Source organism: Myiozetetes cayanensis, unplaced genomic scaffold (assembly GCF_022539395.1).
Source record: "Myiozetetes cayanensis isolate MyiCay16 unplaced genomic scaffold, myiCay2020 scf3, whole genome shotgun sequence".
NCBI classification, from domain to species: Eukaryota; Metazoa; Chordata; class Aves; order Passeriformes; family Tyrannidae; genus Myiozetetes; species Myiozetetes cayanensis.
The window spans coordinates 2,745,863-2,769,872 of record NW_026087521.1 but is presented as its reverse complement, the minus strand read 5'-3'; the positions used below and the strand labels follow the sequence as shown (position 1 = coordinate 2,769,872).

Here is a 24,010-nt window from a genome sequence, read left to right as displayed (position 1 = left end):
GGTGATCTGTGGGTCCCTTACAACACAAACCACTCTATGGTTCTATGAAACGAGGATGGCTGGACTCTGATTTAAAGCCTCTGGGTTTGTTTTCAGCAGGGAACCTCCTTTACCCCTCTGTGAAAAGACTCTGTTGGAAAGACTCTTCAGATTGCTGCTGTTTAGATCTTGCAGGCAAGTGACAGAGAGCTCAAGGCAATAATGCTGACAATTGCTCTTTTCTCTGCTGTCAGATGAAAGGAACCTGCACCACAGCCTCTGTCCCAACAAACCCTTGCTGGCTGGACATGGAGATGGACAAATTGGTTGTGCTTCAAACCCCAAGAAATTGTGCTTCATCTTCAGGTAGAGAGGAGCATCCAGGGCTTTTCCCTCCACTGCCAGCCTGGAGGTACTCCTTGGCTGGAGATTTGGGGCATGTCCCCACAGAATTTTAGCATCATCCTGAGGACTCTTACCAGTCTGCAGGATTTTGCAGTCAGTCACATCCCTACAGTAGCCAAAAGCCATTTGGCTTCCAGAACTGGAAGTTTTCCATATTTAAGTTGTCCCTATTTCTACCAAGCAGAAGTAACCCTGAAGCCCAGGAACCAGGACTTGAACCAAACCTCACATGAGCTTTGGTTCCTCTGTCCCTCCTGTTAGATCTGCCTGGCTTTATTTAGCTCACGCAGCAACCTTTAAACCTCTTTGGTTTCAACCAAATAAGTCATCCACAGCCTGATACAATTTTTCCTGCCAGGACTGCAACACGTCCCCAAAATCCAGGTTCTGATGAACTGGCATTCTCTGATGAGAAACCTGCTTCATTAACAAATTCCCCACCAGCTCTTTCTGCGAGTATTTGAGCCAGCTCAGCTCGTCTGCTGTTTCATTTGGAAGGATGACAAATATTAAAAATAATCATCCCAAGGCACATCTCCCCACACTCCCTCTTCCCCTGCAGCCCTGACACGTCTCCTCCTCGCTCCCTTGGTGCCTCCAAAAACCACATTTGGGTAGGTAGAAATGGATTTGTTTGCTGTTAATTAATGCCCAGACAGTGGGTTTGAGGGAGCAGGAGTATCTCAGTGTTCCTCACTCCCACCCTCTCAAAAACTCTGTTGAATTGTCTTCCATGCCATGCTTGGACCTCTCCTAACTTTCTCCTCAAAGACTGTTTTTGCCAGAAATTTGTGCTAATCCCAGGCACTGCTCCATCCCAGGGCCAGCCCCAGCCAGAGGTGAGGAATGCCAGCAGTGGGAGGAAGCACCAGTCCAGCCTCTCTTAAGGATAAACATAGGACATCCTATTTAGGATTGTGTCCCCACGATTCTCCTCATGGAAAATCCGTAGCTGTCTAAGAAGCGAAGGGAAAGACAAAAAAATAATCAAAAGGAGACAGGAAGAGCACTGTGGAAAATGAAAGCTCTGAAATCCTTCACAAGAGGTAGTCGGGGAGGCAAACAAACACAAACACACGTGCACCCCTCTGTCCATGCCACCCCCAGATATTTTTGATCACTGCACCTTGAAACATCCCCTTTCCACCAGGAGCTGACGGGATTTTTAAGGGGCTTGGCTCCAGCCCTGCACCTTTTCCAGGCTGCAAAACGAACTGGGGGGCTCTGCAGCCTGAACAGAAACACCTCGTCGTGGAGGAAATGGTGGCGGAGCTGCTGGAGCGGAAACGTGGGGAGCACGAGCCAAGAACAGCCTCACATCCCAGCCTGACCAGGCCCTCCAGAGCACAGACTGTGGCCACGCTCCCGTCCCTTCTCCTGAATCCCTCATGCCATTAGAGTGGAGTTATCCTGTGATGACCTTGCTGCTTTGAAGGAGGATTTGTGGCAGCGGTTGAGCATCAATCACCCATCGGCAGGAGGACACCACGCCTGGTACGTTCAGCCCCGAGACCCCTCTTTTCCTGCGAAAGTCACCCAGGACTTTGGAAGAAACTCAAGGTTTACACTGAGTAATGGGCCAGAAAAAGTGTCTCTGTAGCAAGGTAAAGCCCAGGTGCCTCTGTCTCAAAACAGAATCAACACAACACTGAAATCCGCAGGAATTCTCTGAGACCACACGGCTTTGTCATACACTGAACATCTGGGGGTTTTCCTGCATAACTTCAATGTTGTAAGTCTTTAGGATCATCTACAGTGATGTAGGTCTTTAAGTGCTAAAAAAGCCTTATTACAAACAAGAATTAAATAGATGAAAAGTCTAGATTTGTGTGAATTTGGAGAGGAATCTCAGGTCCATAAGAAGGACGGAGAGATGATTAAGGCTACCAGATGGACAATTCCACTTTGGCTCCAAGAGGAGACCACCCAGCTTCCTTCACCACTTCTCTGTGAACCCCCAGAGAGGTGTGGAGAGAGGTTCAGAGGGCTGAAGGAGCTTCACCATCTTCCTCCAGGTTTGAAGGAGCTTTACCAACTTTCTCCAGGTTTGAGGGACCTTCACCACCTCTCTCCAAAGTTGAAGGCTGAGCCATGAATTGACTCCAGCACTAAGAAGCTGCAAAGCTGTCGGCAAGGTGGTGGGTAGGAGACCTCTGGAGAAGCCAGCACTAAGAGCTGCTTGGCCAAAGCATCTGCTTTGCTCCTGAGGGCTGAACTGTCACATCTCAGCAGCCCTCCCTGGGGACCTGACCTCCTTTCTCCAGCCCCGCCACGGAGCTGCTGCTCACCAGTGAAGATGTTTGGGGACACAGATTTATTCATTAAGACAGAGCAAAAGTTCCTCCCCATGCTTCCCACCCCAGAAAGATGAATCATCCCTGGCTGGCTTTTCCTGGAGGACTTCACTCCAGACAACTTGAGGAGGAGTGAGGACGTGAGCCCGCGAGACAGGAACTGATCTTTATTCAGCCTGATGGCTTGTCTACACCGAGGTACTCAGAAAAATTAATCTAAAATTAAAAGGAGGTATGATTTCAGAGTGGATTAGTCAAAGTGCACACAACCCACCAGGTGGCCACTCTTGTTTCAGCTTTAAATCAGTCTTTATTTAATTTAGCCAAAATGAAGTGGGTTAAATCAAATTAAAGTCTGAAAGCTCTGAAAGATGACAAGAGGGAACTGATGGAGTTTAAGGAAGTTAATTCAGGAGAAGTCTGGTGATGGTCCCCCCAGAAACAACCTCCCAAATGTCGCAGTGACCAAACATCAGGGATGGGGCACTCTTGCCTCCCTGGCTGAGGTTGGCCTTTTGTGATTCCTGGGCATGGAAAGCTCTGATTGAGGCCAGAAAAAAGCCATCTCATCCAACCCCCCTGCAACAAGCAGGGGAATTTTTAACCAGATGAGGTTGCTCAGAGCCACGTCCAGCCTGGCCTAGAATGTTTCCAGAGATGGGACATCCATCAGCTCTCTGGGCAAACTATGCCACCATCTCACCATCCTTCTATAATAAAAAAAAAAATTTCCCTTATATCTAATCTAAATTGATTAGATAATCAATTTGTTCAGTTTGAAACCAAGTCCCCTCATCCTATCACAACAGACCCTGTTAAAGAGTTTGTCCCCATCTTTCTTACAAGCCCCCTGAATACAGAAAGGCCACAGCAAGGTCTCCCTGGAGCTCAGTTTTGCTCAGTTTTTATCATGGAGAAAGGCAGGACATTAAGGACACAGTGGACAGAGCACACCACAGGACTGGGGAGTGGGTGCACAGGGCAGTGGGATCACCCACTTGTCTTCTAGGACAGGGTGGGCAGGAGCACAGAGGGGCAAGGTGGGCTCACCAGCCCAGCCTCGCTGAGGGCCACGGGGACACGAAATTCACCGCCTCGCTCTCCTCTCCAGCTGGCTGGGTTGGCATTTGGGTTCACACTGAGCCACGCAGGGATGGATGGAGCTGGCCCTGAGCTACTCATCCTGCCAGCTGAAGCCCTGCCAGCTGGCGGGCGCCGGGCAGGAGTTGTCACATCTCGTGTCACTCCGGTTGGGCGCCGAGCATCGGTGATGTGTCTAGACTTTACCCGTGGGGGATGAGGGCCACAAGGCTCCCACAGAGCAGAGATCCTGCAGGGAGGTTTTGCAGCCAAAATGCCCCTGTTTTCATGGGTATCCCACTAACCTTGCAGTGAGGAAGAGGAGTGGAGGGAATCCGCCCTGTCTTGTGGTGGGGTTACTTCCTAAAGGAAAGGGATTAACCCCAAACCCAAATAGGGGCTGTTGGTTTCTCTGGGATCTCACAGCCCAACAAAGCCAGACCACAGAGGGGCATTAAAGCTGGCATTAGCAGCGGGGATCTAAAGCCCAAACTTGTGCCATCAATACAGGCAATTCCACCCTCAGCTGGAGGCTGACATTTGCTGCAGGCCCAGCATGGAGCAGGTCCAACCTGCAGCCCTACAGGTCAGAAATCAAAAGGAGATACTCCAAACCCAAAGGAGTAAGGAGACCTCAGCCTGATCACAGGCAGCTTCAGTACAAGGGGAAAAAAATCCTGGAGCTGGGTGACTGGGAGGTCAGTTTGTGCTGGCACAGCACCGCTGTGGTGCTGCAACACACTGTCCCCTGCTCCTTGCACCTCCCTTTCCTCTCCACCTCTCCCAAAGATTTACAGCAGGAATCGCCCTCGCTCAGCAGCCTCTGCCTGCTCCTGCCACCAAGGATTTTGGTGGGGAGGTGGCCAGACCCCCAGGGCTGGGCCTGGGCAGGACTCAGAGGATGCTCACCCACCTCGAGGGCAGAAAGGGCCAGCGGAAAAGAGATGGTGGGGACACGATAAGACCCAAAGCCTCACCCTCCTTTGTGCTCCCAGCACCTCTGGTGAGTCACAGGTCAGCCCAAATCTACGCCCTCCAGCAGCAATGTTCTTTTTGACCTTTTTTGGGGGTCGTGAGTCACGTTGCTTCCCCCAGCCCATCTCACACGTCACCCACCACCAAGCCAGGATGGACCCAAAGATGGACAAGCTGAAATGGACCCAAAGATGGACAAGTTGAAATATCTTGGATGATCTTTATGGGTCCCTTCCAGCTTGAGATATTTATTCTATGATTCTGTGATCTTTGGTCCATCAGGTCTCAAAGGCAGCCCTATGTGACGAGGTGAAAGTCACGACTGATGCCAAGTGACATAAGAGCCACATCCAACAGGCACTGGTGACCTCCTCAAGCATCCCAGCCTCTCCAAGTAAACTTTTGGATGATTCCTAGTTAAATACTCACAGCTCCAGTGAGAATGTGCCGGTCATTCAGGCCGTGCTGGGCACAGGTTCCTCTGGGGGCACATCTGGGACACCTGCAAACCTTCACCGACATAAAAGCTGCCACCACACCCACCTTGCTCCATGTTTTTGCAGAAGATGGATGTCAGGATCCATCCCCCCCTCCACCACCACGACCAGTCCCCTATGACCTTGGCTAGCCAGGGTTACCGAGCCAGCAGCCTGGAGATTTCCTGTTAATGCCGTGAGGAGAGCTCCACATTTCCTTGGGATCCTTTGTGTGTCGGTGCTATTTTGGGTCCCACCTTTTTTTTTTTTCTTTTTTTTTTCTTTTTTTTTTTCCCTTCGGTTCCACACCCACACCTCCCTCAGGGTGGGGTCTTCCTGGATAACTGGAAGCTCTATATATACACACGTGTGTACATGTGCACCTACATATATTTATGTAGCTGTGCCTGCGAGTTGAGCCCTCGGGCACTGACTGGACACGGAGGACTTGGCAGGAGGCTCGGGGCTATTCTTTAGGTGGGGAGAGCCTAGGAAGGGAAGGACACAGCAAACCCTCCCTCCTATTCAAAACTATTTAAAGACTGTCTGGCACTGAGTTTCTTTCCCACCAAATGGCTCCAGTGACGATCTGGCTTTACAGGCTGTGTAATCTGATCAACTTCTATTGTTGGCAAATTCATAATTGCCTCATTATTTAACAGTCGGTCTTACAGAAAAAGAATATCCATTCTAGCTTTTTGTTGTCGTCGTTGTTTTGTTTTATTTTGTTTTCCAGGACCACTAGGACTCAGTTTCTATTTGAAGAACTTGTGTTCTTCAACAACTCCTGCTCTTCCCCTCCTTAGAATAATACACATGATCACAGGAATCACTGATTAAAGGCATGAACGGTGAGTGATGACCTTTTCCAGTGCTGTCCCAATGAAAGGTTCTCCAGTACAGCATATTTATTACTCAGTGGCCTTTTACTGAGATAAACACAGGCAGAGGAAGTGTTCAAGACCAGGTTGGATGGGGTTTGAGAAACTTGGTCTAGTGGAAAGTGTCCTTTCTCATGACAGGGGGTGGAATGAGATGATCTTTAAAGTCCCTTCCAACCCAAACCACTCTATGAATCTCTGTTGTAGGATTTACCCCCAGAGAGGAAGGATGCTCCTGGAAGCACTGTGCGCTGGCTCACATCCTTGCTCAGCCACAACTCTCCAGAACAAACCTCATTACATTTCTTAACCTCTCCCTGCCTCTGTTTCCCCACCTTTACATGCAAGAGTGGACAGTTTTTGGACAGAGGAGCTGTCCTCCCTCAGAGGCTGGTCCAGCACCTTTCTAACCAGGGCCCCAACCTTGGTGAGGTGCCAGAGCAATACAAATAATTACTAATAGTAAATCCCACGGGAGTCTATTACATTATGGTTCAACTTCCTCCCAAACAATTGCTCCTCTTCCTTGCTTTGTATGTTCTTCAAAAGAAGCGGCTGCTGTGCTTTAGGGCTGGGACACCGGCCCTGGTAAACATACACCCTGCTCAGCTGGGCCTGGGCAGCAAAAAGGAGATAAATCTGATGTGAGACAATCACACTGAGGGCAGGAAAAAAAAAAAAATAAAGAGAGTTTAATGGAAATGGCAACGTAGCAGCACCAAACAGCTCTTTCCCTGAAAGGTCCCTTAGGGCACATTTATTCACTATTTTCTGGATCATCGTACTCAGATTGGCAATAAGAGCAAGAAATGCCAGGAGCAGAAGTGCCCATTGGTCTCAGGGCTCAAAACATCTTCATCCAGAGAGTGGTGAAGGCCCTGGCACTGCAGGAGCACTCAGATGAGGGGAGCAGAGATTTATTGTGGACAGTGCCAGTGCCTGGACATGTCCCTGCTTTCTGCCTACGCTGTGGGCAACCGGCCTGCACCACCCAAAAGGTGCATAAAGGGAAAGATGATCCATAAATGGGAAGAAAAACGTTCCTGGCCCACAGCCAGTGGACAAAATTGTCTTTGTATGGTGTACAGAGTATGGGAGCACGCCAATGTCACAGGTTTAGGTGTGATATCAAACTCCTAGAGGGAACTGGGGACCCCAAATATGGAGTGTACAACAAAAGGTTTCACAAAACTCCACAACAGTGGTTTGAGCTGGGTCACCTCAGAGCAGAGTGGGCTTTGGTTGGGCTCTCTTGAGGTCCTTGGGTCCTCATTGAGACAGCTTGCTCTGAAACACATGGTGGGATGTCCCTGAGGATGTTTTCCCATTGCCAGGACCAGGAATTTAGGACTACACAGCAGGTAGCAAAGTGGAGAAGGAAGAAAGGTCTTGCTTATTCATCAGCCAACTGGCCTGACTTAATGCTGACAAAGAACAATGCCTACTTTGCTCACCCCTTCCAAGATGGAGCCTGCAAAGGCTTTAATTAGTCAATTAAATGTGGCTTTGTCATAGGAGATGAGACACAACCGGGATCAGCCAGCTGGGTTCTTGGCTGCTGAATGACATTGTCTTTCCAGCCCAGTGACCTCATTGTTATGACTCAATAGAGGAACAATGTTGTCCACCCAGCAGCCCAGCAAGGAGTGAGATTCCTGCGTGGTTACAGCTGAGCAGAAGAGCATGGGAAGCTGTGAGATGTCACCGGGATGGGGATCCAACGCTTTGCACTCACTGGGTTTCAGTGGCATTGCGTGCTGAGAAACTCCAGCAGAAAAACACAAGCTATGATACAAATATAGCATGAAACAGTGGCCATACTCAGCTCCTCAAACACTCCCTGGACAGGTAGGTAGCGAGTTTGAGCATGAAGAGATTCACTGGTTATGGAGCAAAATCCTAAATGGCATCTCATGGGAAGGAAGGCTTGCAACACCTACACCCATCGGTGGCCTGGTTGGAAAAGACCCCTGTCCGTGTCACCTCCTGAGCTCAGGGCTTTACTGACATCTTCCTGCCACCAAAATATCTCCCTGCCACCCAAACCCTTCTCTCCAGGGCAGTGCCTGGAGGTTGTGCTGCAGGGCAGGCCATGGCAGGGCAAGGGGAGGGAGCAAAGGAAGCAGGAAGGAAGAAGGAGCTGCGTCCCCTCCCTGCTGTTAATCATCCTCCTCTTTCTCCTAAAAGCAGCCATCAGGTCTGCAAACACCAGGCTGAGTTCCCACCTTGGAGGGGATCCATGGAGGTGCCCAGCAGCTCTGGGTGCAGGGGTGGGATGTGGGGCTGGGCTTGATGATAATATTCAAATTCCTCTGCTCCCGGGACAGCAGAGACCAGATCCTGCTTTTGGCTCGGCAGTGAAACTCTGACATGTCAGCTTGGACATTTCCTTTAGAAAACTCAGATGGAATCACAGTGGGACTGGGCATGGGAAGAGAGGGCAGGGATTGCAGGTCAGGTCTGTGATGGGACCCACAGAAGGGCATCAGCAGAGTAGAGGAGGGAGAGAGCACTGAACTGGGATTCAGTGGGTGCTGCTGGTTGGAATCCAGGAGTGAGGAGTTTGGAGGCAGAGCAAATGCAGCCCCACTTTGGGGATGTGCTACACTGGGGAAGGCTGAAGCTGCATGAACAGCCCTGTCACGTTTGCAAGTGACCCCTTGACAAATCCAAGCATGGATTTGCTGCAGAAACAACCTGATTTTATGAGATGCAAGAAAACAGCTTCCCTGATTGGGGAAAGGCAGAAGTGACGACTGAAAAATCCTCACACAGATTTCAAATGCACATCTGGAGAAGCACAATCAGCTGTGCAAAAAGATCCTCCTGTTGCCCTGAGCTCCACCTCATCCTGACATCTCTGGAAATTATTATCTGGGCAAAATGCTGCTGGACACCACTGAGAAACCAAGCCCTGAGCCTGCTGAGCATGGAGGCAAGAAAGAGCTGAGCCATCAAATGTAAACAATGAACAATGACTTTTAGCAGTGATTATTGATAATTCTCGGTAATTGATTGTTGGTTGCTTTAAATTCTCGGTAACTGATTGCTTTAAATAATTAATAACTTGCAAGGCTACCAAACTACAGACACTGCTCCCTGGTGCAGGCATGTTCCTGTGGCCCCTCTGGCACAGAATCACCACAGAATCACACAGAAAGCACCTTGAAGATCAACAGCACCAAGTTCCTTTGTCCAGCAGACCTCTGCACAGCACAGTAGCAAAATAAAAGGGACACACGTGGTGGAAGCCAGGCACTGCATTTTGGGACTGTGGGTGATGCAGCAGATGGACAAGTCGTGTGTTGCTGCAGGATTTGGATCAGATCTCCCAAATGGGAGCAGGACAGTGTTGGAGAAAAGGAAATGTGATGTGAGATGAGCTACAGCAGCAGGACATTTGTGTGTTAGACCCTCACCCTTGGGAAGGTGGCTCAAACCCAAATCCAACCTGCTGTAAAAGTTGAGCTTTATTGCTACAAAACAAATGCATTATTTCTAATCTATATTAGCAAGGAGAGGGCTCCTCCTTTCCCCACTCTGGGTAGTTTCATGGAAAAATCCATGGATTGAGCAGGCTGGGATGCTATCCAACTCTTAGACTTTGGGAAGTCCTGAGAGGTCCAGGTGGCACCAAGTTCCTGCAAGAAGCCATTCCCTGCCTTTTGTGAGGAGAAATACGGGAATCTGCCCACAGGCACACCTGTCCACCTCAGCAAAGAACAGAGCTGTTGCTTAAAAACAGGAGCTGAGAGATCTGAGGGTCTTTCTCTGCCTCTATGAAACCAATTCCTGCATCAGGAACACTTATCACTTCAGACACAGGCTGTGAGCATCTGTTCTTGTCAGATTTGGGCAGAGGCAAAATCTTCTTACCCCTTCTCTCTCCTGTCCCTCAGTGGGGTGAGTGGCCCTGCTCAGACTGAGCCAAAATCCTGGCAGGAACGGCTCGTGGGCTGCACTTTTCTTCCCTTCCCTCAGTCCCCTGCTGTGATGAGTGTCAGCCTTCAGGATGGGAGTAAATAAAGTGCAATCCTAAAAGTGCTCTCCAAAATCCAGCTTCAAAGCTGGTTTTTCCTACAGAGGTTTCCCAGTGCTGGCTGGTCCTGCTCACCCATCCCCTTTATCAACCCTCTTCCTCCAGCACCTCAGGGTACCAATTTTCCCAGCCAAGACAGAGATAAACCCGTGCCCCAAAACTGCTTCTGAGCTGGATTATAAGGAAACCCTCCCTAAAAGGCCAGCTGGGCTGTGTTTGCAGGCTCGGGGCAGCCCCTGCTCCCAGGGAAAGCAGCTTTGCATCCATCCCGGCATCGCTGCTGTCACAACCCCCCCATTCCTCCGGCGAGCCCCCTCCCTAATCAGATTGGAGCGGTCCTGCCAGACACGCAAAATGCTCTCACGGAAGACAAAGAGCAGAGCTGCCACCCTCACCCGCCAGCTCAAACACAAACACGGCCCCGAAATAGCCGGCATTCCTTCGGCACGGCCGGGCCCCTCTCCCTAAACCCGCCAGGCACACGCACCGCCTTCTGGTGTTTTCCCTGATTTTATTATTATTATTATTATTATTATTATTATTATTTATTCATTTTGCAGGGTTTTTTTTTTGTCAGGGCTGTTATCGGGATTTTTCTGTGTGAGAACACACGGAGAGTTTGCACAGCGGGACCTCAGCAGCCACCAGAGATTTGGGTCTGGCCCAAAATACACCCGCCCTCCCACAGCATCCCCCCAACTTTCTCACCAATAATCACCGTGCTGGGGCTCTCCACCCACCCCGGGGCTTATCCAGTTGTCCACAGCGTGTCCTGCAATGCTGGAAGATTCTGCACTGGCCGGGGAGAGCAAGCAGAGGGTTCTGCAGGAGCTGCTGGTGGGGCAAGATGCTGATGAGATGCTGTAATCTCATTTTTAATGTGATCAGGGGGAGGAAAGCCCTGCTCCCCTGGGGTTTCCTGTGGCACCAAAGCTCCTTTAAACACCCCAGAATTTTACCCAGCACAGCTGTCAGCTAACCATGGCCAGATGCATAACAGCAACACACAAATAGCTGGATTTTTTAAAGCAGAAAACAATCTCTTCACTTTTTTATCCCTTCAGTTGGGATTCCTGTCTCTCCCCCCCCAACCCTCTGTAAAGAGCTTTCATAAAGGACCACACAATGTACAATATGACCATGAGGTCCCCTATTTCTCCTGCCACCAACCCACCTTACATGTCTACATTTCACCCTCCTCCCACCAGCCTGCCTCTCTTCTTCTTGTGCCACTTACTTTGCCAAAATAAAAGCTTTTTTTCCCCCCAGCTCAGCTGCCCTAAATCACCCCCAGAAACTGGAGCCATGATCTGGAGAAACCTGAAATGGGTAACGTGGACAGTGGTGGGTGACAGGCTCTGTGCTTCCCTGTGCAGCCCAGAGTGGTGGTTATTTTGGCCATCCTTTCCCTCATTAGGAATTGCTGATCACCATCCCATCCACCACCGATGGATTGGTTGGAAAACTCCACAGTAAATAAGGTTTGGGGTGAGATAGGAAATTATAGGCCAGGTTTGGAGAACCACTCCCTATGGAAGAGCCTCTGGCTTCCATGGCCATCATGGGATTTTGCTCCTCCCACCATCCTGAGAGGGATTTGGGCTAATGAAATGCAGAGTGAGAGCTGCAGAGTCCTGCTCAGGGTCTGTTAGTGCATCTTCCACCTTAGGCTGGGTTTAACTACAGCTTATCAGAGAAGTTTATGAGCCTAAAGTGACTCATTGTAGCAGAAACAGAACATCCTTGTCACTGGCAATGGCAGAGCAGTGGTGGCAGGAGTGGCATCACAATCACCTCAAGATCATTTTATTTTCCTTCTTGTTTTCCCCTCCTGTGATTGTTGCCCTAAATAGCAAAGTTTTGTTTCTCAGGCTTGCTGGATAAAATGCTCTCATGTTGGATCAGCGAGGAGATGCATCAGAATAGGCTGGATGGGGAGATCTGGGATTCACCAGGCTTGTGTGGAATTGTCTAAGAATAGTGTTTTATTTGGGAAAGAAGAGGGGGAATTCAGGTTATCCCTGGCATCCTCACCAAACTGCCATGATGGGCATGCACTGTGGGTGGATGGAGGTCCACCAGGATCTGCCAGGCTTTGTTGCTCTCCTGGACACAAGAAGGATCTTTCCAAACTGGGCTTGTCCTATCGGGAATGGGTGTGCTCACAACCCATCAAGGCCAAATCTCTTCCTAATTTGTAAAAGGCCAAATTTTAAAAAATTATTAAAAAAAAAAATTATTAAATATACTGCAGAAAGACCAAACCCAACCAGGGTACTCATGGCACTTGGGGAACTTGGATTTTCTAACACTAAACAGGATTGGATTTGGATGTGGGACAAAATCTGGGCAGTCAATTAAAGGAAGCCTTGTTAATTCTCACTTCTCATTCCTTTAATTGCTTTTTGCCCACACTATGGGCAGATATCCAGGGTATCCTGACATGCAGTGTGGGGTTCCTCTGTCAGAAGTTACACATATAAACCCCAGCTATCCATTGAAATTCCCTCTGCAGATCAAGGGGAGACACATCCAGCCACTCCATCCACAGTTAATTCCAAGCTGAGAAAACAACTGGAAGCTGGCAGCTGAAAAATAAAATTGTTTCCTCTCCCATTTTAAACAGCAAAAGTGAATTTTAAGGGAAACAAACTCCTGTTTATTCAGAACCCTCGAGGGACACGAAACAATTCATTTCAGTCACTAAACCCCATCCCTAAGCTTGAGATTTGCTCAGCAAATTGCTCAGCACTAAACCCAAAAGTGTGTTGAAAACTTTACTCATTAGGTAACCAGGCCCTGGGTTATTTGATGTGACTTGAAGGAATTTTAAAATGCTGCTTTGCATCTGTCAGTTTAACAGCAATTTCCCCTACAAGCAAAGAGCGGTTTCCACCAATAAACCCCAAATTAGTTTTATTCATCATTACCAAGGAAGACTTCAGAGATGCATAAATTAGAAATCGAGACAGACAGGCATCAGGCTGTAAAATTGCTTGAACAAATATGTTCAAGAGTGTGTCAACCTGGTTGGAAAACACAGTTGAAAGGCAAGAGTGGGCTGTAAATCTCCAAGTTTTACAGTGAGGAGGTTCAGCCCGGCTGAGGGGATGTAGTTATGAATTGAAAATGAAAAACGTGATTAAAATCAAATCATTCAAATTCTGACTTTCTCCTGACGTATTTTAAGTCGTGATTAAAATTCATAATTTAAGGCACATCAATTTAAATCAAAGCACCCTGCCACAAAATGGGGTTTTGAACCCTTTGTGAGGTTTTAATGAGAGAAAAAAGGTCGTTCTCCTGCTGAATGAAGTTAATGGGGATTTATTGGTGCCATTCATGGGCAGAAACCATCTTAGAAGCCTCCAAAATCACACAGACTGAGAGCCTTGAGGGCTTCTTTTAGCCATCTGGGAAAATTTTAAAGAAACAAAATAATTTTCTATAATAGGGTGTTGTGATAATCTCTAAACTTTTGGGTGTTTTTGTTTTCCACCACAATATTCCACACAGCTGTTCAGGACAGGAAAATTTATTCCTTATGCCAAAGAGGTTGGCACCTCTCCTTGCCTTTTTGGCATGGGAATTACCCCAAGTGACGGTGGGCTCAGATTAACCCTTGCACGCTTGGAAAATGGGCTCAGGGGGGGAATTTTTGCTTTCTGACCTCACAACTGATGTGATGCCACGTCCCACTTTGCTTATCATTTGTCCTGGTTGTCTCTCAGTCGGATGAGGCTTTTCTAGGAGCCCCAGGATTGCTGGTTCATCCCATTTGCAGCACACCCATCCCAGCTTTTCACGTGGGATTTTGGGGGGTTGTGGCATTGCTGGGATTTGATATAAACTCATGTGGCCTCAGAAGGAGGCAGTGCAGAGCACAACCACTTTGCTGCACTGTGTCACACCAGATCAGGGTGAAAATGAAACCCACATTAGCAGAAAAAAAAAGTAACAAAAAGGAAAATAAAAACCACGAGGGGGCCGTTTTGTGCTTTTACTGCACATTGCTACTTTCTCCACTTTGCCAAGAGAAACCCATGGGAGCAAATTTGTATTTATTTATTTGTTATTTTTATTCCTTTAGGCTCCAAAAGCGAATCAGGTCACCAGCAGAGAGTGATGACTGAAAAAATGCATTAATGAGAAGGTTGGTTTGGAGCAATCACAGCCTGGTTTGAGGGTGCTACTTATCAGCTGGCCTAGTACCTGGTAGAAAAATTGCTCCCCTTACCTGTGCTTTAAACATTTCTTCTGTTGCTGAATAAATTAGAAATGTCCAACCAGGACAACTTTATTGCTTATTTAGTGTAAATATATCTCTCTATCCCCAAGATCTTGGTGACTTGATGTTATTCCAGTACAACCACTGCTAACCAGACCCACGCTGGCACACAGACCATCTCCTTAACTCTGCTCTGCTTTTTCTCACAGTCAAGGCTCACAGTATCTTGATAAGCAGAATATAATGGTCACCCTGAGAGCTCTCCACTTCCCTCAGCCTGCAGCAGTATCATTTAAACTTTTCTTTTTTTTTTTTTTTTTTCTCCCATTTGCCTACGTGGTGGAATGTCTTATCTCACCCTCCTGCCTTCAGACTCCAGGGAGGAGGGGAAAAAAAAAAAAAGAGAAAAAAAGTGGTCTTTGCTATTAGATTTCAAAGAAGGTCTTTCTCAAATACAGTTTTTCCAAATCTTTCTGAAGATCCTTTCAAGTCCCCTTTGTCAAAGTTAGAGATCTGGCATTTTTTTCTGTTTGCCTTCATCTAACAGAAGCCACTTAGAATAAATTTCTGACAAGGTTGTCTCCTCATTTCTCTACAATAGATTTAATATATATTTAAGTACTACAGCTTAATAACTCTAAGCCAATTTCTCCCTTCTCCTCCAGTTAAACTTGCTGAAATCAATTAAGGCTGCAGGAGAAAATTTCAGCCTTTGCCATTAATAACTAAGGCCTTATTCTTCCACTGCAAAATGACCTTCCTTCTCCCTTTCACCACTCTCATGAGCCACGTGGCCTCAGACCAAAGCTCCCCTCACACAGAGTTTGTTAGACAGAGAAAAAGGCTCTGGATTAATGCAATTTTTATTAAGGATGCTAAGAATATCAACTGGACCTCAAAGCAACATCTAAAATGGGACCAACTCAGAAATAAAAAAAAAAAAATTCCCTTTTCCATTTTGGAGGAGGTTATAACACAGATCCCATCTGCCTGTTTCCAAGGGCCTGTCCTGCACCTGGCATCAAACACAGCTTTGAGTTTTAAACCCAAGGATCATATTCTTATTTGCCTTTTCATTTGGCAGTCTTTCGGGTGCACTCCTGACCCACCACTAAGACCTTCTTCCAAATCCCGAAATACACCTTCTTTTGATGTTTTTAAGCACATACAGACACTGTTACACAACATCAGGGACATGGTGTAATTCTTGGGGTGCCCTGTGTAGGGCCAGGAGATGGACTCGATGATCCTGATGGGTCCCTTACAATCCAGTATATTCCATGATCAGTGTTTTCAGGAGCAGATCCTGGCTATTTCTGGTGCAACATCAGATCACGTTGAGGAGCATATATGGAAAAAAACCCCTTTCTAGTGGACAAATTGTCCCAAGAAACATCTAAATTGCCTTTAGAAGATGCAGCTGAATTAAAGGACAACTCAGCTTCAGCCTTGGAGACCTTGGGTAAGTATCTGAACCTACATGGCATAACCTTGGATCCCTCAGTAGGAGGAAGAAGTAACTTTTCCCCAACTACAGAAGAGTTGGCAATACTGGGAGTGCCAATTTTCCCTTCATCCACAAGCCAGCTCATCCCAAACCAGAACCCATTCCCTTTCTGCTGCCACCCAGCCCCAGCACTACACCAGGACATGGGACCCTGGACAAGTCAAGCCACGCTGAGAGCCAAACCTCAACCAGAGACGTCACCTTCCCTCAGCTGGTTTGCTGTGGATCGCATTTGGGGTGTTGCACATCCAAAAACAGGTGCTTCAGCCCCCCGAAAAAAGTCTCATTCCCCTTCCTCACCCCTTCTGCTCTGTGCAGAGGGCATTGAGGCATCACACTGAGTTAATTTTAACAAGTTGTTTGCATCCTCCCTGTCTCCTTGCAATACTTTGTCACCGAAGTGTCACCGGTGCCTGCTGAGCGCCCCTGGCCCGCGGCCAAGCAAGCTGTGAGACACACGTTGTCCACGGGACAGGAAAGGTGCCTGCAAGATACAGAGCAGCAGGAGCTGCAGAGATGCAAAGATCTGCAAAACAGGTAACCCTTTAGTGATGAGAAAACCTTCATCAACAAGGTCTGGGGCTCAATAAGCAAATAAGCACTGGAGGATGTTGGTGCCTTTGGAGTTTGGAGCAGCTTCGCTCCGAGTCTTTAGGGTTGATGGGGCATCCTGGCATTTTCTGCTTCCAAATGGATTTCACAGAATCAAAGAATATTAAGGTATGGAAGGGACCCACAGGGATCATCAAATCCAACTCCTGGCCCTGCACAGGACAACCCCAAGAATCCCACCACGTGCCCAAGAGCGTTGTCCAAATGCTTCTTGGACTCTGGCAGGTTTGGTGCTGTGACCACTTCCATGGGGAGTAACACTTGGTACCAAAGGCTGACTCTGAGACACACTAGGGCTCAAATCAAGTGAATATGTACATACAACCCCAAAATAGGTCACCCAAAATAACCCACCACCGAGTTTTGCACTTCCAGAAAGTAATAACTTTACTATTTGCATTTTCCAAGACTTCCCCAGACACTCACTATTTCCAGCACTAGTTGTAATACAAAGCCAGCAGGTAACTTGAAGGAGGCTAAATCATCCTTTAGGGAATGTCAGGTTTACTTAGAGGGTGGTGAGGCCCTGGCACAAGTCACCCAGAAAAGTTGTGACTGCCCCTGGATCCCTGGAAGTGTCCAAAGCCAGGATGGATGGGGCTTGGAGCAACGTGATCTAGTAGGTGTCCCTGCCCATGGCAGGGGGTGGAACTGGGTGATATTTTGTGACTCTTCCAACCCAAACCATTCTGTGGTTCTATGATGAGCACTCTCCCTTGGCTGTGGAAGGAGGTGAGGACACTGATACCCATCCCCAGGAAGTCCACCTCGAAGAAAAACACCGCTGCATCTGGTGGCCCCAGACTGTCAGACTGTAAAGGGGTAGAAAACAAGCAGTGCAAAGTCATCAGCTCCTCCTCAATCATGGCACAAAGCTCCAAATTTAGTGGGTGTCACGATGAAAGCCCTCTCTGTGGCTTGTGCCTTCTGCCCTTGCAGCGTCACGAGGTTGCTTCTGGCCGTGGGAAGCTGCAGCCCCCTGCTCACCAGAACTTCATGGAGTCATGGAAGGTCAGAAAAGACCTCTAAAAATCATTGAGTCCAACCACTAACCTGACACTGCCAGGTCCACCACTAAACCAGGTCCCTAACGACCACATTTACATGGTGTTTTGAACGCTTCTCACTGCTCTTTGTCCTGCAGGAGCCCCAGCTGAGAGAACCTCCCCATCCCTGACCACTCACCAAACAGCACAGGAAAAATAGAGACAGAAACTGTCACAGTCAGTCCTTTAAACAGCATTTCAGCTCTTCGGTTCATACCACATCTTATATAATTTTTGTATAGTAAGAAGGAAGATGGTATTTTTCTCCCCAGCTCTACCTTCTCAAACAGGGTTGTTTAACACAAAAATTAAAGTGGTTTTGGGTATGGCACATTTAGGCACTTCTAAACTGGAGCTGTGGTATGGGCAGAGCACATCCCTCCTGCCTCTACCCAGTTTCCTCAAGGATCTCTAGAGCAAAACACTCACAAGGCTCCAGCACAACTCTACGATAAATATACAATTAGAACCATAAAACCTGATGAAGCTCAGACAAACTGTTCCTAAACCTCTGGAATAACAACAGAAAGCACCTTCACTCTGGGTTGTGGGACACCCTCACACCAGGTAATTCTAGGAGGGAAAACAGGGATTTTCTTTTGGTTAAGCCCTGATGGCAGATGGAGAGGGTTTGGGAGGGAGATGGGTGGCACTTCCCCAAACCCCCACCACGCAGTAGGACCTGCAGGACTCCCATGCAGAATCAGGCTTGAGCCTGCCCTGTCTCACAGACTGCAAGAGAAAGACTTGGTGGATTTGTTTGGGAATTCCAAGCCCAAAGGAACTGCTCTCTGACATGTGGAGTATCCAGCAAAGCCCTGGGGGTTGCAGTGGACATAGCACAGGTAGCTGGAGAACAACAAATGCCAGATGACTGTGCACGGCTCAGAGTGGAAAAAAAAGGCGAGGTTTGCTCAGGAGCTCTGTGTGAAGGAAAGGGCAGGCATTGCAAGAATTCAGAAACAACATCCTTAGGTGGAGATGGGCCAGTTATGGAAGAAGCTGAGCACGTAAACAGGCTTTGGACAAGGAAGTTGGCAGGAGGGTGTGAAATCTCCTCGGAGGGTTGGGGAGATTTCACACTCCTGCACATGGGGAATGGACCAAACCGGGCCACCCAGATTCCTGCAGAGTTCAAACCCTCTGTGGTGTTCAATCCCCAGATCTGAGGGTGATTGCTGCTCATTCCAGAGCACTGTCAGGCTGGGAGCAGAACTGAGGGTGAGGTGGATCCTCAGGCTCACAACCTGCGTGTTTCTGTCTGTGTCACTCCCTGTCAGCTCAGAAGTGGGAAGGGAGCAATTTCTGTGCATCCACAGGTGGATTTTCTTCGTGCTTTGCCCTGCTACTGCCTGGACCACCTGGAGATAAAGCTGAAGGCACCTGGGCTTGGGGCTTGAGCCCCAATAGCACAGGCAGGATCTCACCTCCAGAGAGCATCACCCTGTAATAAGGATGAAACCCCACTCACTCCATCCTCCCCAGCCCTGCAGAGCCCCCAGAGGGGCCTCAGGGTGCTGCAGTGGGTCCTTGGAGACAGGGCAAAGGGACCACCCAGCCCAGCATCGTGGAGAAGAGGACAAAATTTGGGATATCTAAACCCCAACAGCTCCTCTCTGCACTCACAGGGGCACAGCACAGCAGAGGGATCCTCTCTGGCTATAAATAACCTCCGTCACTCCCCATGGCCTGAGCCCCAAAACACCCCAGAATTTGAGGCCTGAGCCCCAAAACACCCCAAAACTTTCTCTCCCCCAGATGGGGAGAGAAAAGACATGATTTATAAAGTAAATAACAACCAAAGTGCAACCCCAGCCTCCCTGGAAATGCTGAGAGCAGATGTTTCCAGCCGTTCTCCCATCACAGCCACCATGAATGATCACCAAACTCCTTGTCACAAGCCTTTAGAGCAGCTCTCTGGGATTAAATCAGTATATTGCACGGTTCCAGTTCCTTTCATCCAAAGATCTTCTAATGATTTACAAACAATTCTTTAATTAACTCTCCCAAACAGGCCCTGGGGTACCGTTACTGTATCTGTTTTGCCACCAGGGAATCGAAGACGTGGCACTGCTGAAACAGCCTGAAAAAAGGTTGCAGAAATCTTATCAAAGTTCCTCCAACAACAAATATATATTAAGAAGAGACTCTGCTTCTCTGCTGATTGTAAAACCCTCAGGTTAACCATTTTTTTTCTCCTCCTGGAGACGTGGCCCCAAATTGCCTCTTCCCGCCCGTGTCAAGATTAGTATTCAGTGGATAAAATGTTGGTTTTTTAAAAAAATTCACATCTTTGACAGCTTGTCTTCAACAAACACAGACTCCCAGCACCAGGGAACTACCAGTACCAGGGAGCCAGCCCAGCTTTGGGAGTGAAAAGCAGTGTTTTGGCAACAAGGATTTAAAACCCATCAATCTGCGGTGTGTTTTGATCCGGGCAAAGGGTTGATCTCCAGTAAAAGCCCTTCCTGTTCTTTTCTGCCCCCAGGACAGGTTTGTGCTGTGGCTCTTTTGAATCCTCTGCAAATAAAAAGAATTGGTTTTCTCTTCCTGATGCAATTTTGTTATCAGACCCCCCCTGTGGGAATACAAGATGCAATATGGGGAAGGAGTAAATAAAATTAAACATCCCGTGAAGACACTGTAATGGGTAACTTGAGCCACTCACTGGCTGGCTGAATTTACAGATGTTGTTTGCCCAATGCCATGTTTGCTGCATCACTTGTACACTCTCGTCTGAGGCTGATTTTATCCTGATTTAAGCAGGGGAATAAGGGGAAATCTCTGCAGAATCAGGGTTTTGGGATGACACAAGCCTGGAAGTCAGTATTTCTAGAGCAACAGCTGTTGCTCTTACCCAGAAGAGCTGCCTTTAGAAACTTCAGCGACCTTGGGTTGATTCTGCTCTGCCCCACTCACAGAGGTTGACACCTTCCAAAAACATGCTCCAAAATCCCAACTTCCCGCTCACCCACCCATTTCACATCTAGTTTAAGCAGAGCAAATCATGCAAGCTCCATCCCAGTTTCTGAAGATACTCAAAATCTTGCAGTTTCACTCACAGAGTCAACTTCTTCCCATTTAAGGAGGGGAAAAAAAAAAAAAAAAAAGATGAATGTTAAGCTTTGAGTAGCTCAGATGATCGCAGAGATACCAGCCTTGGAGTTAAGCAGTGCTGGGACTCTGAGCCCAAACACTCAGCAAACAGGGATGCCTATTTTGGCCCCTAAGGAAGAAAATTCTGGTGCCAATACCCAGGGAGCAACATAAAAGCGTCTCTAAGGAGCTTATTTCAAAACTTAAGAGCAGCAACGAATGACAGAAAACGCTGTTTTCGAGGATTTAGTTAATTAATTTCTGAGAAAGGTGTAATAGGATCACTTGAGAGTGTTATAGAAACAGGTCCCCCCCCTACATCCTCCCACTAAAAGCCTGTTTTGTCCCGATCCCAGAGTATTTATTGCCTCGTTCTGAAAAACAAAACAAAACCTTCTGAGAAGGCAAAGTCAGCTAAACTCGGCTAAATTCTGGCCAGCACAAGAGAAATTGCTTTAACTGCTCCTACTTTATGCCAGTGTTAATGACACTCAGGCTTCCTGAGCTTTAAGGGGAGGAGAAATCTCTTTTAAAGCCCAGGTTGGCATCAGGGAGAGATCGGGGCTCACACCTGCTCACCCAACAAACGCCGGCACCGCGAGTTCCATGAGAGGAACAGGAAAAAAACCCAGAGATTTCAGCCAGACCTCTGGGAATTCACCCCACAGTTAAATCCCCGGGGCCCTGCCTCCACTTGTGCTTTTACCTCAGGAGCCTCCTCCAGCTTTTGTTACCTTGAATAAAAGCACATTCAGCTCAGCAGAGGCTCTTTTGGGAGACAGGAGTTGGAGCAAGATTTCACCTTCTCCTATTTTATTTCATATTTTATTTTATACTATTTCATTTTATTTTATTCCCGCCTCCCTTGTCTTCCCTGATTACAGGGAAGAAACACCCCACTCCTCCCTACCTTTATTCACTTTCCAAAGAATCAGTGCATTTCCTTTCCCAGCTACTTTTCCATGTGTTTTTTTGGCCACCTCTCCAACGAAACACCCCACCGAAGACCCAGACCTCCCACTCCATCACCCACCACACCCTGAACTCCCAACACCATCGCAGGACCCCGGGCACTATTTCCACTCCCAAACCTTCCCGACACGACAAATCCCGCCCGGCTCCACCGCTGCCCCGCAACGAGGGGTCTCCAGCTTAACCTTTTTCCAACTCCTCCATCAACTTCCAACAGGGAATTGTCTCCTCTTCCCCCCCCCCCCATACTCTTTTCCCACGCCATCTCCACGGGCAGAGGTGACGGCTCATGTTCGGTACGTGCAGCACCCGGAGCGCTGGACCTCTGCAAGAACAGCCGCACCAAGCAGAGCCCAAGGTCTGCCCCCCCTGCTCCATAGGACCCTAAAAAACCGCTCTCCCAAGAGAGATGTTTCCCAAACACCCGGAGGCAGGGGGTTTGGAATCGGGATGCGGGCGGGAAGCAGCGGGTTTGGCTCATCCCGCTGCAGAGCCAACCAGCACTGCGGCTCCTGCGCCCCAAGTTGCGCTGGCGCCGAGGGCTGGATGCGCTCGGGTTTTGGCTGAGCGGGGTGATAAGCCCGGCTCAGCAGGAGGGTGGGCGCTCAGCATCCCCTACAGATCCTTTCCCCCAAACTCAAACAGCAAAGGGAAAAACAGAGGGAGGCGAGAAAGCGAGGGATGCAGGAAGGTGGGGGAAAGAAGGCACGGCGAGGGCAAAAAAGCGGGGGAGGAGGAGGCGGCACTCACCGAGCAGCAGCAGCGGGAGCAGCGGCAGCAGCCCCGGAGCCCGCATGGTGCTTCCCGGCCGTCCCGCCGCTCTCCCGACGCTCAATCCCGGCGGGGCGGGCGGGAGATGCCCTCCCTCCCTCCCTCCCTTCCCCGGCCACTGCCCTCCCTCCTCTCCCTTCCTTTTCCCCGGTCCTGGCCGGGCCCCCCCTTCCCCCGCCGGGGGAGGCGCGGAGCGGCCCCGACCCGCCCCTGCCTCCGCCCCCGGTGCGGGGGGAGAGAGCGGTGGGATGGGGATGGGGATGAGGAGAAGGGGATCCACCTGCCGAGGGGATGTGGGGTTGCGTTAGGACGGGGGTGTGCGGGGGGATTTGGGGTTCTCAGCTGCATGGGGGAATCTGGGGGTTTTGGTTGGGGGTTTTGGGGTGGGGTGGGGGTATTTGGGGTTCTTCACTGCACGGAGGGATTTGAGGATTTTGTTAGAACAGGGGGTTTGGGGGGATTTGGGGCTCTCAGCTGCATGGGAAGGATTTGGGGTTTCATTGGGATGGGATTTTAGGGGGGATTTGGGATTCTCAACTGCATGGGAAGGATTTGGGGGTTTCATTGGGATGGAGATTTAGGGAGGAATTCGGGGTTCTCACAGTATGGGGGGTTTTAGGGGTTTTGTTGGAGTTGAGAGGTTGGGGAGGATTTGGGGGTTTTATTGGGATGGGGGGATTTGGAGTTCCCAACTGTGGGGTGGATTTTGGGGGTATCGTTGTATTTGGGAGGTTGGGAAGGATTTGGGTGTTTCATTGGGATTGGGATTTGGGGTTCTCAGCTGCATGGAGGGACTTGGGGGGTTGGTGGAGTTGGGAGGTTGGGGAGGATTTGGGGGTTTCACTGGGGTTGAGGTGTGTGTGTGGATTTGGGGTTTCTTTGGGATGGGGGTGTGGGGGAGATTTGGGGTTCTCAACCGCATGGGCAGACTTGGGGGTTTCATCAGGACTGGGGTTTGGGGTTGTATTTGGGGTTCCACCTGTATGAGGGGATTTGAGATTTTAGACAGGGTGGGAGATTTGGGGAGAGTTTGGGGGTTTCATAGAAGTTGTGAGATTGGGAGGAATTGGGGAGGGGGCTTGATGTCATCAGTTGGATAGGGGCATTTAGGGGGTTCATTGGGTTTGGACTGGGTTTGGGGTTTTTGTCAGGGCAGGGGCTTGGGAATGTTTAAGGTTCTCAACTGCAGGGGCAATTTTGGGGTTTCACTGAAGTTGGGAGGTAAGAGAGGATTTAGGGGTTTTGTTGGAATGGAGGTTTGGGGGGATTTAGGGTTCTCACCTGCATGGGGGGATTTGGGGGTTTCTATGGGTTTGGGGTTTCCATGAGATTAGGGACTTCAGGGTTGACATTTGGGACTCCTGGCTTGATAGGGGAAAAGTAGAGATTTTGTTGGGATAGGAGTCAGAGATGGGACATTTGGGACTTCTGGCTGGATGGGGGGGAAATGAAGGGTTTCTTTAGGATAGGGATTTGGAATATTCATCAGGATGAGGACTTTGGAAAGATTTAGAGGTTTTGTCTGGGTGGGCAGTTTGAAAGGGGATTTGTCATTCCCATCTATATGGATTGAGGTTTTCATTGGAATTGTGGGATTGGGGAGGATTTGGGGTTTTCATTGGAATGACAGGAGTGAGGATGATTTGGTA

At 48.8% G+C, this 24,010-nt stretch overlaps 1 protein-coding gene across 4 annotated transcripts in view; it reads right to left on the bottom strand.

Annotated features, from left to right (window-relative positions):
- Window positions 1-22,446, bottom strand: part of PODXL (podocalyxin like) — a 45,543-nt gene extending 23,097 nt beyond the window's left edge. For all 4 annotated transcript variants that reach the window (XM_050324085.1, XM_050324086.1, XM_050324087.1 and 1 more), the window contains exon 1: window positions 22,341-22,446. In XM_050324085.1, the coding sequence (XP_050180042.1) occupies window positions 22,341-22,386 (46 nt within the window). In that variant the 5' untranslated portion in view covers window positions 22,387-22,446. The remainder of the gene's footprint in view (window positions 1-22,340) is intronic.
- Between the last annotated feature and the right edge of the window lie 1,564 nt (window positions 22,447-24,010).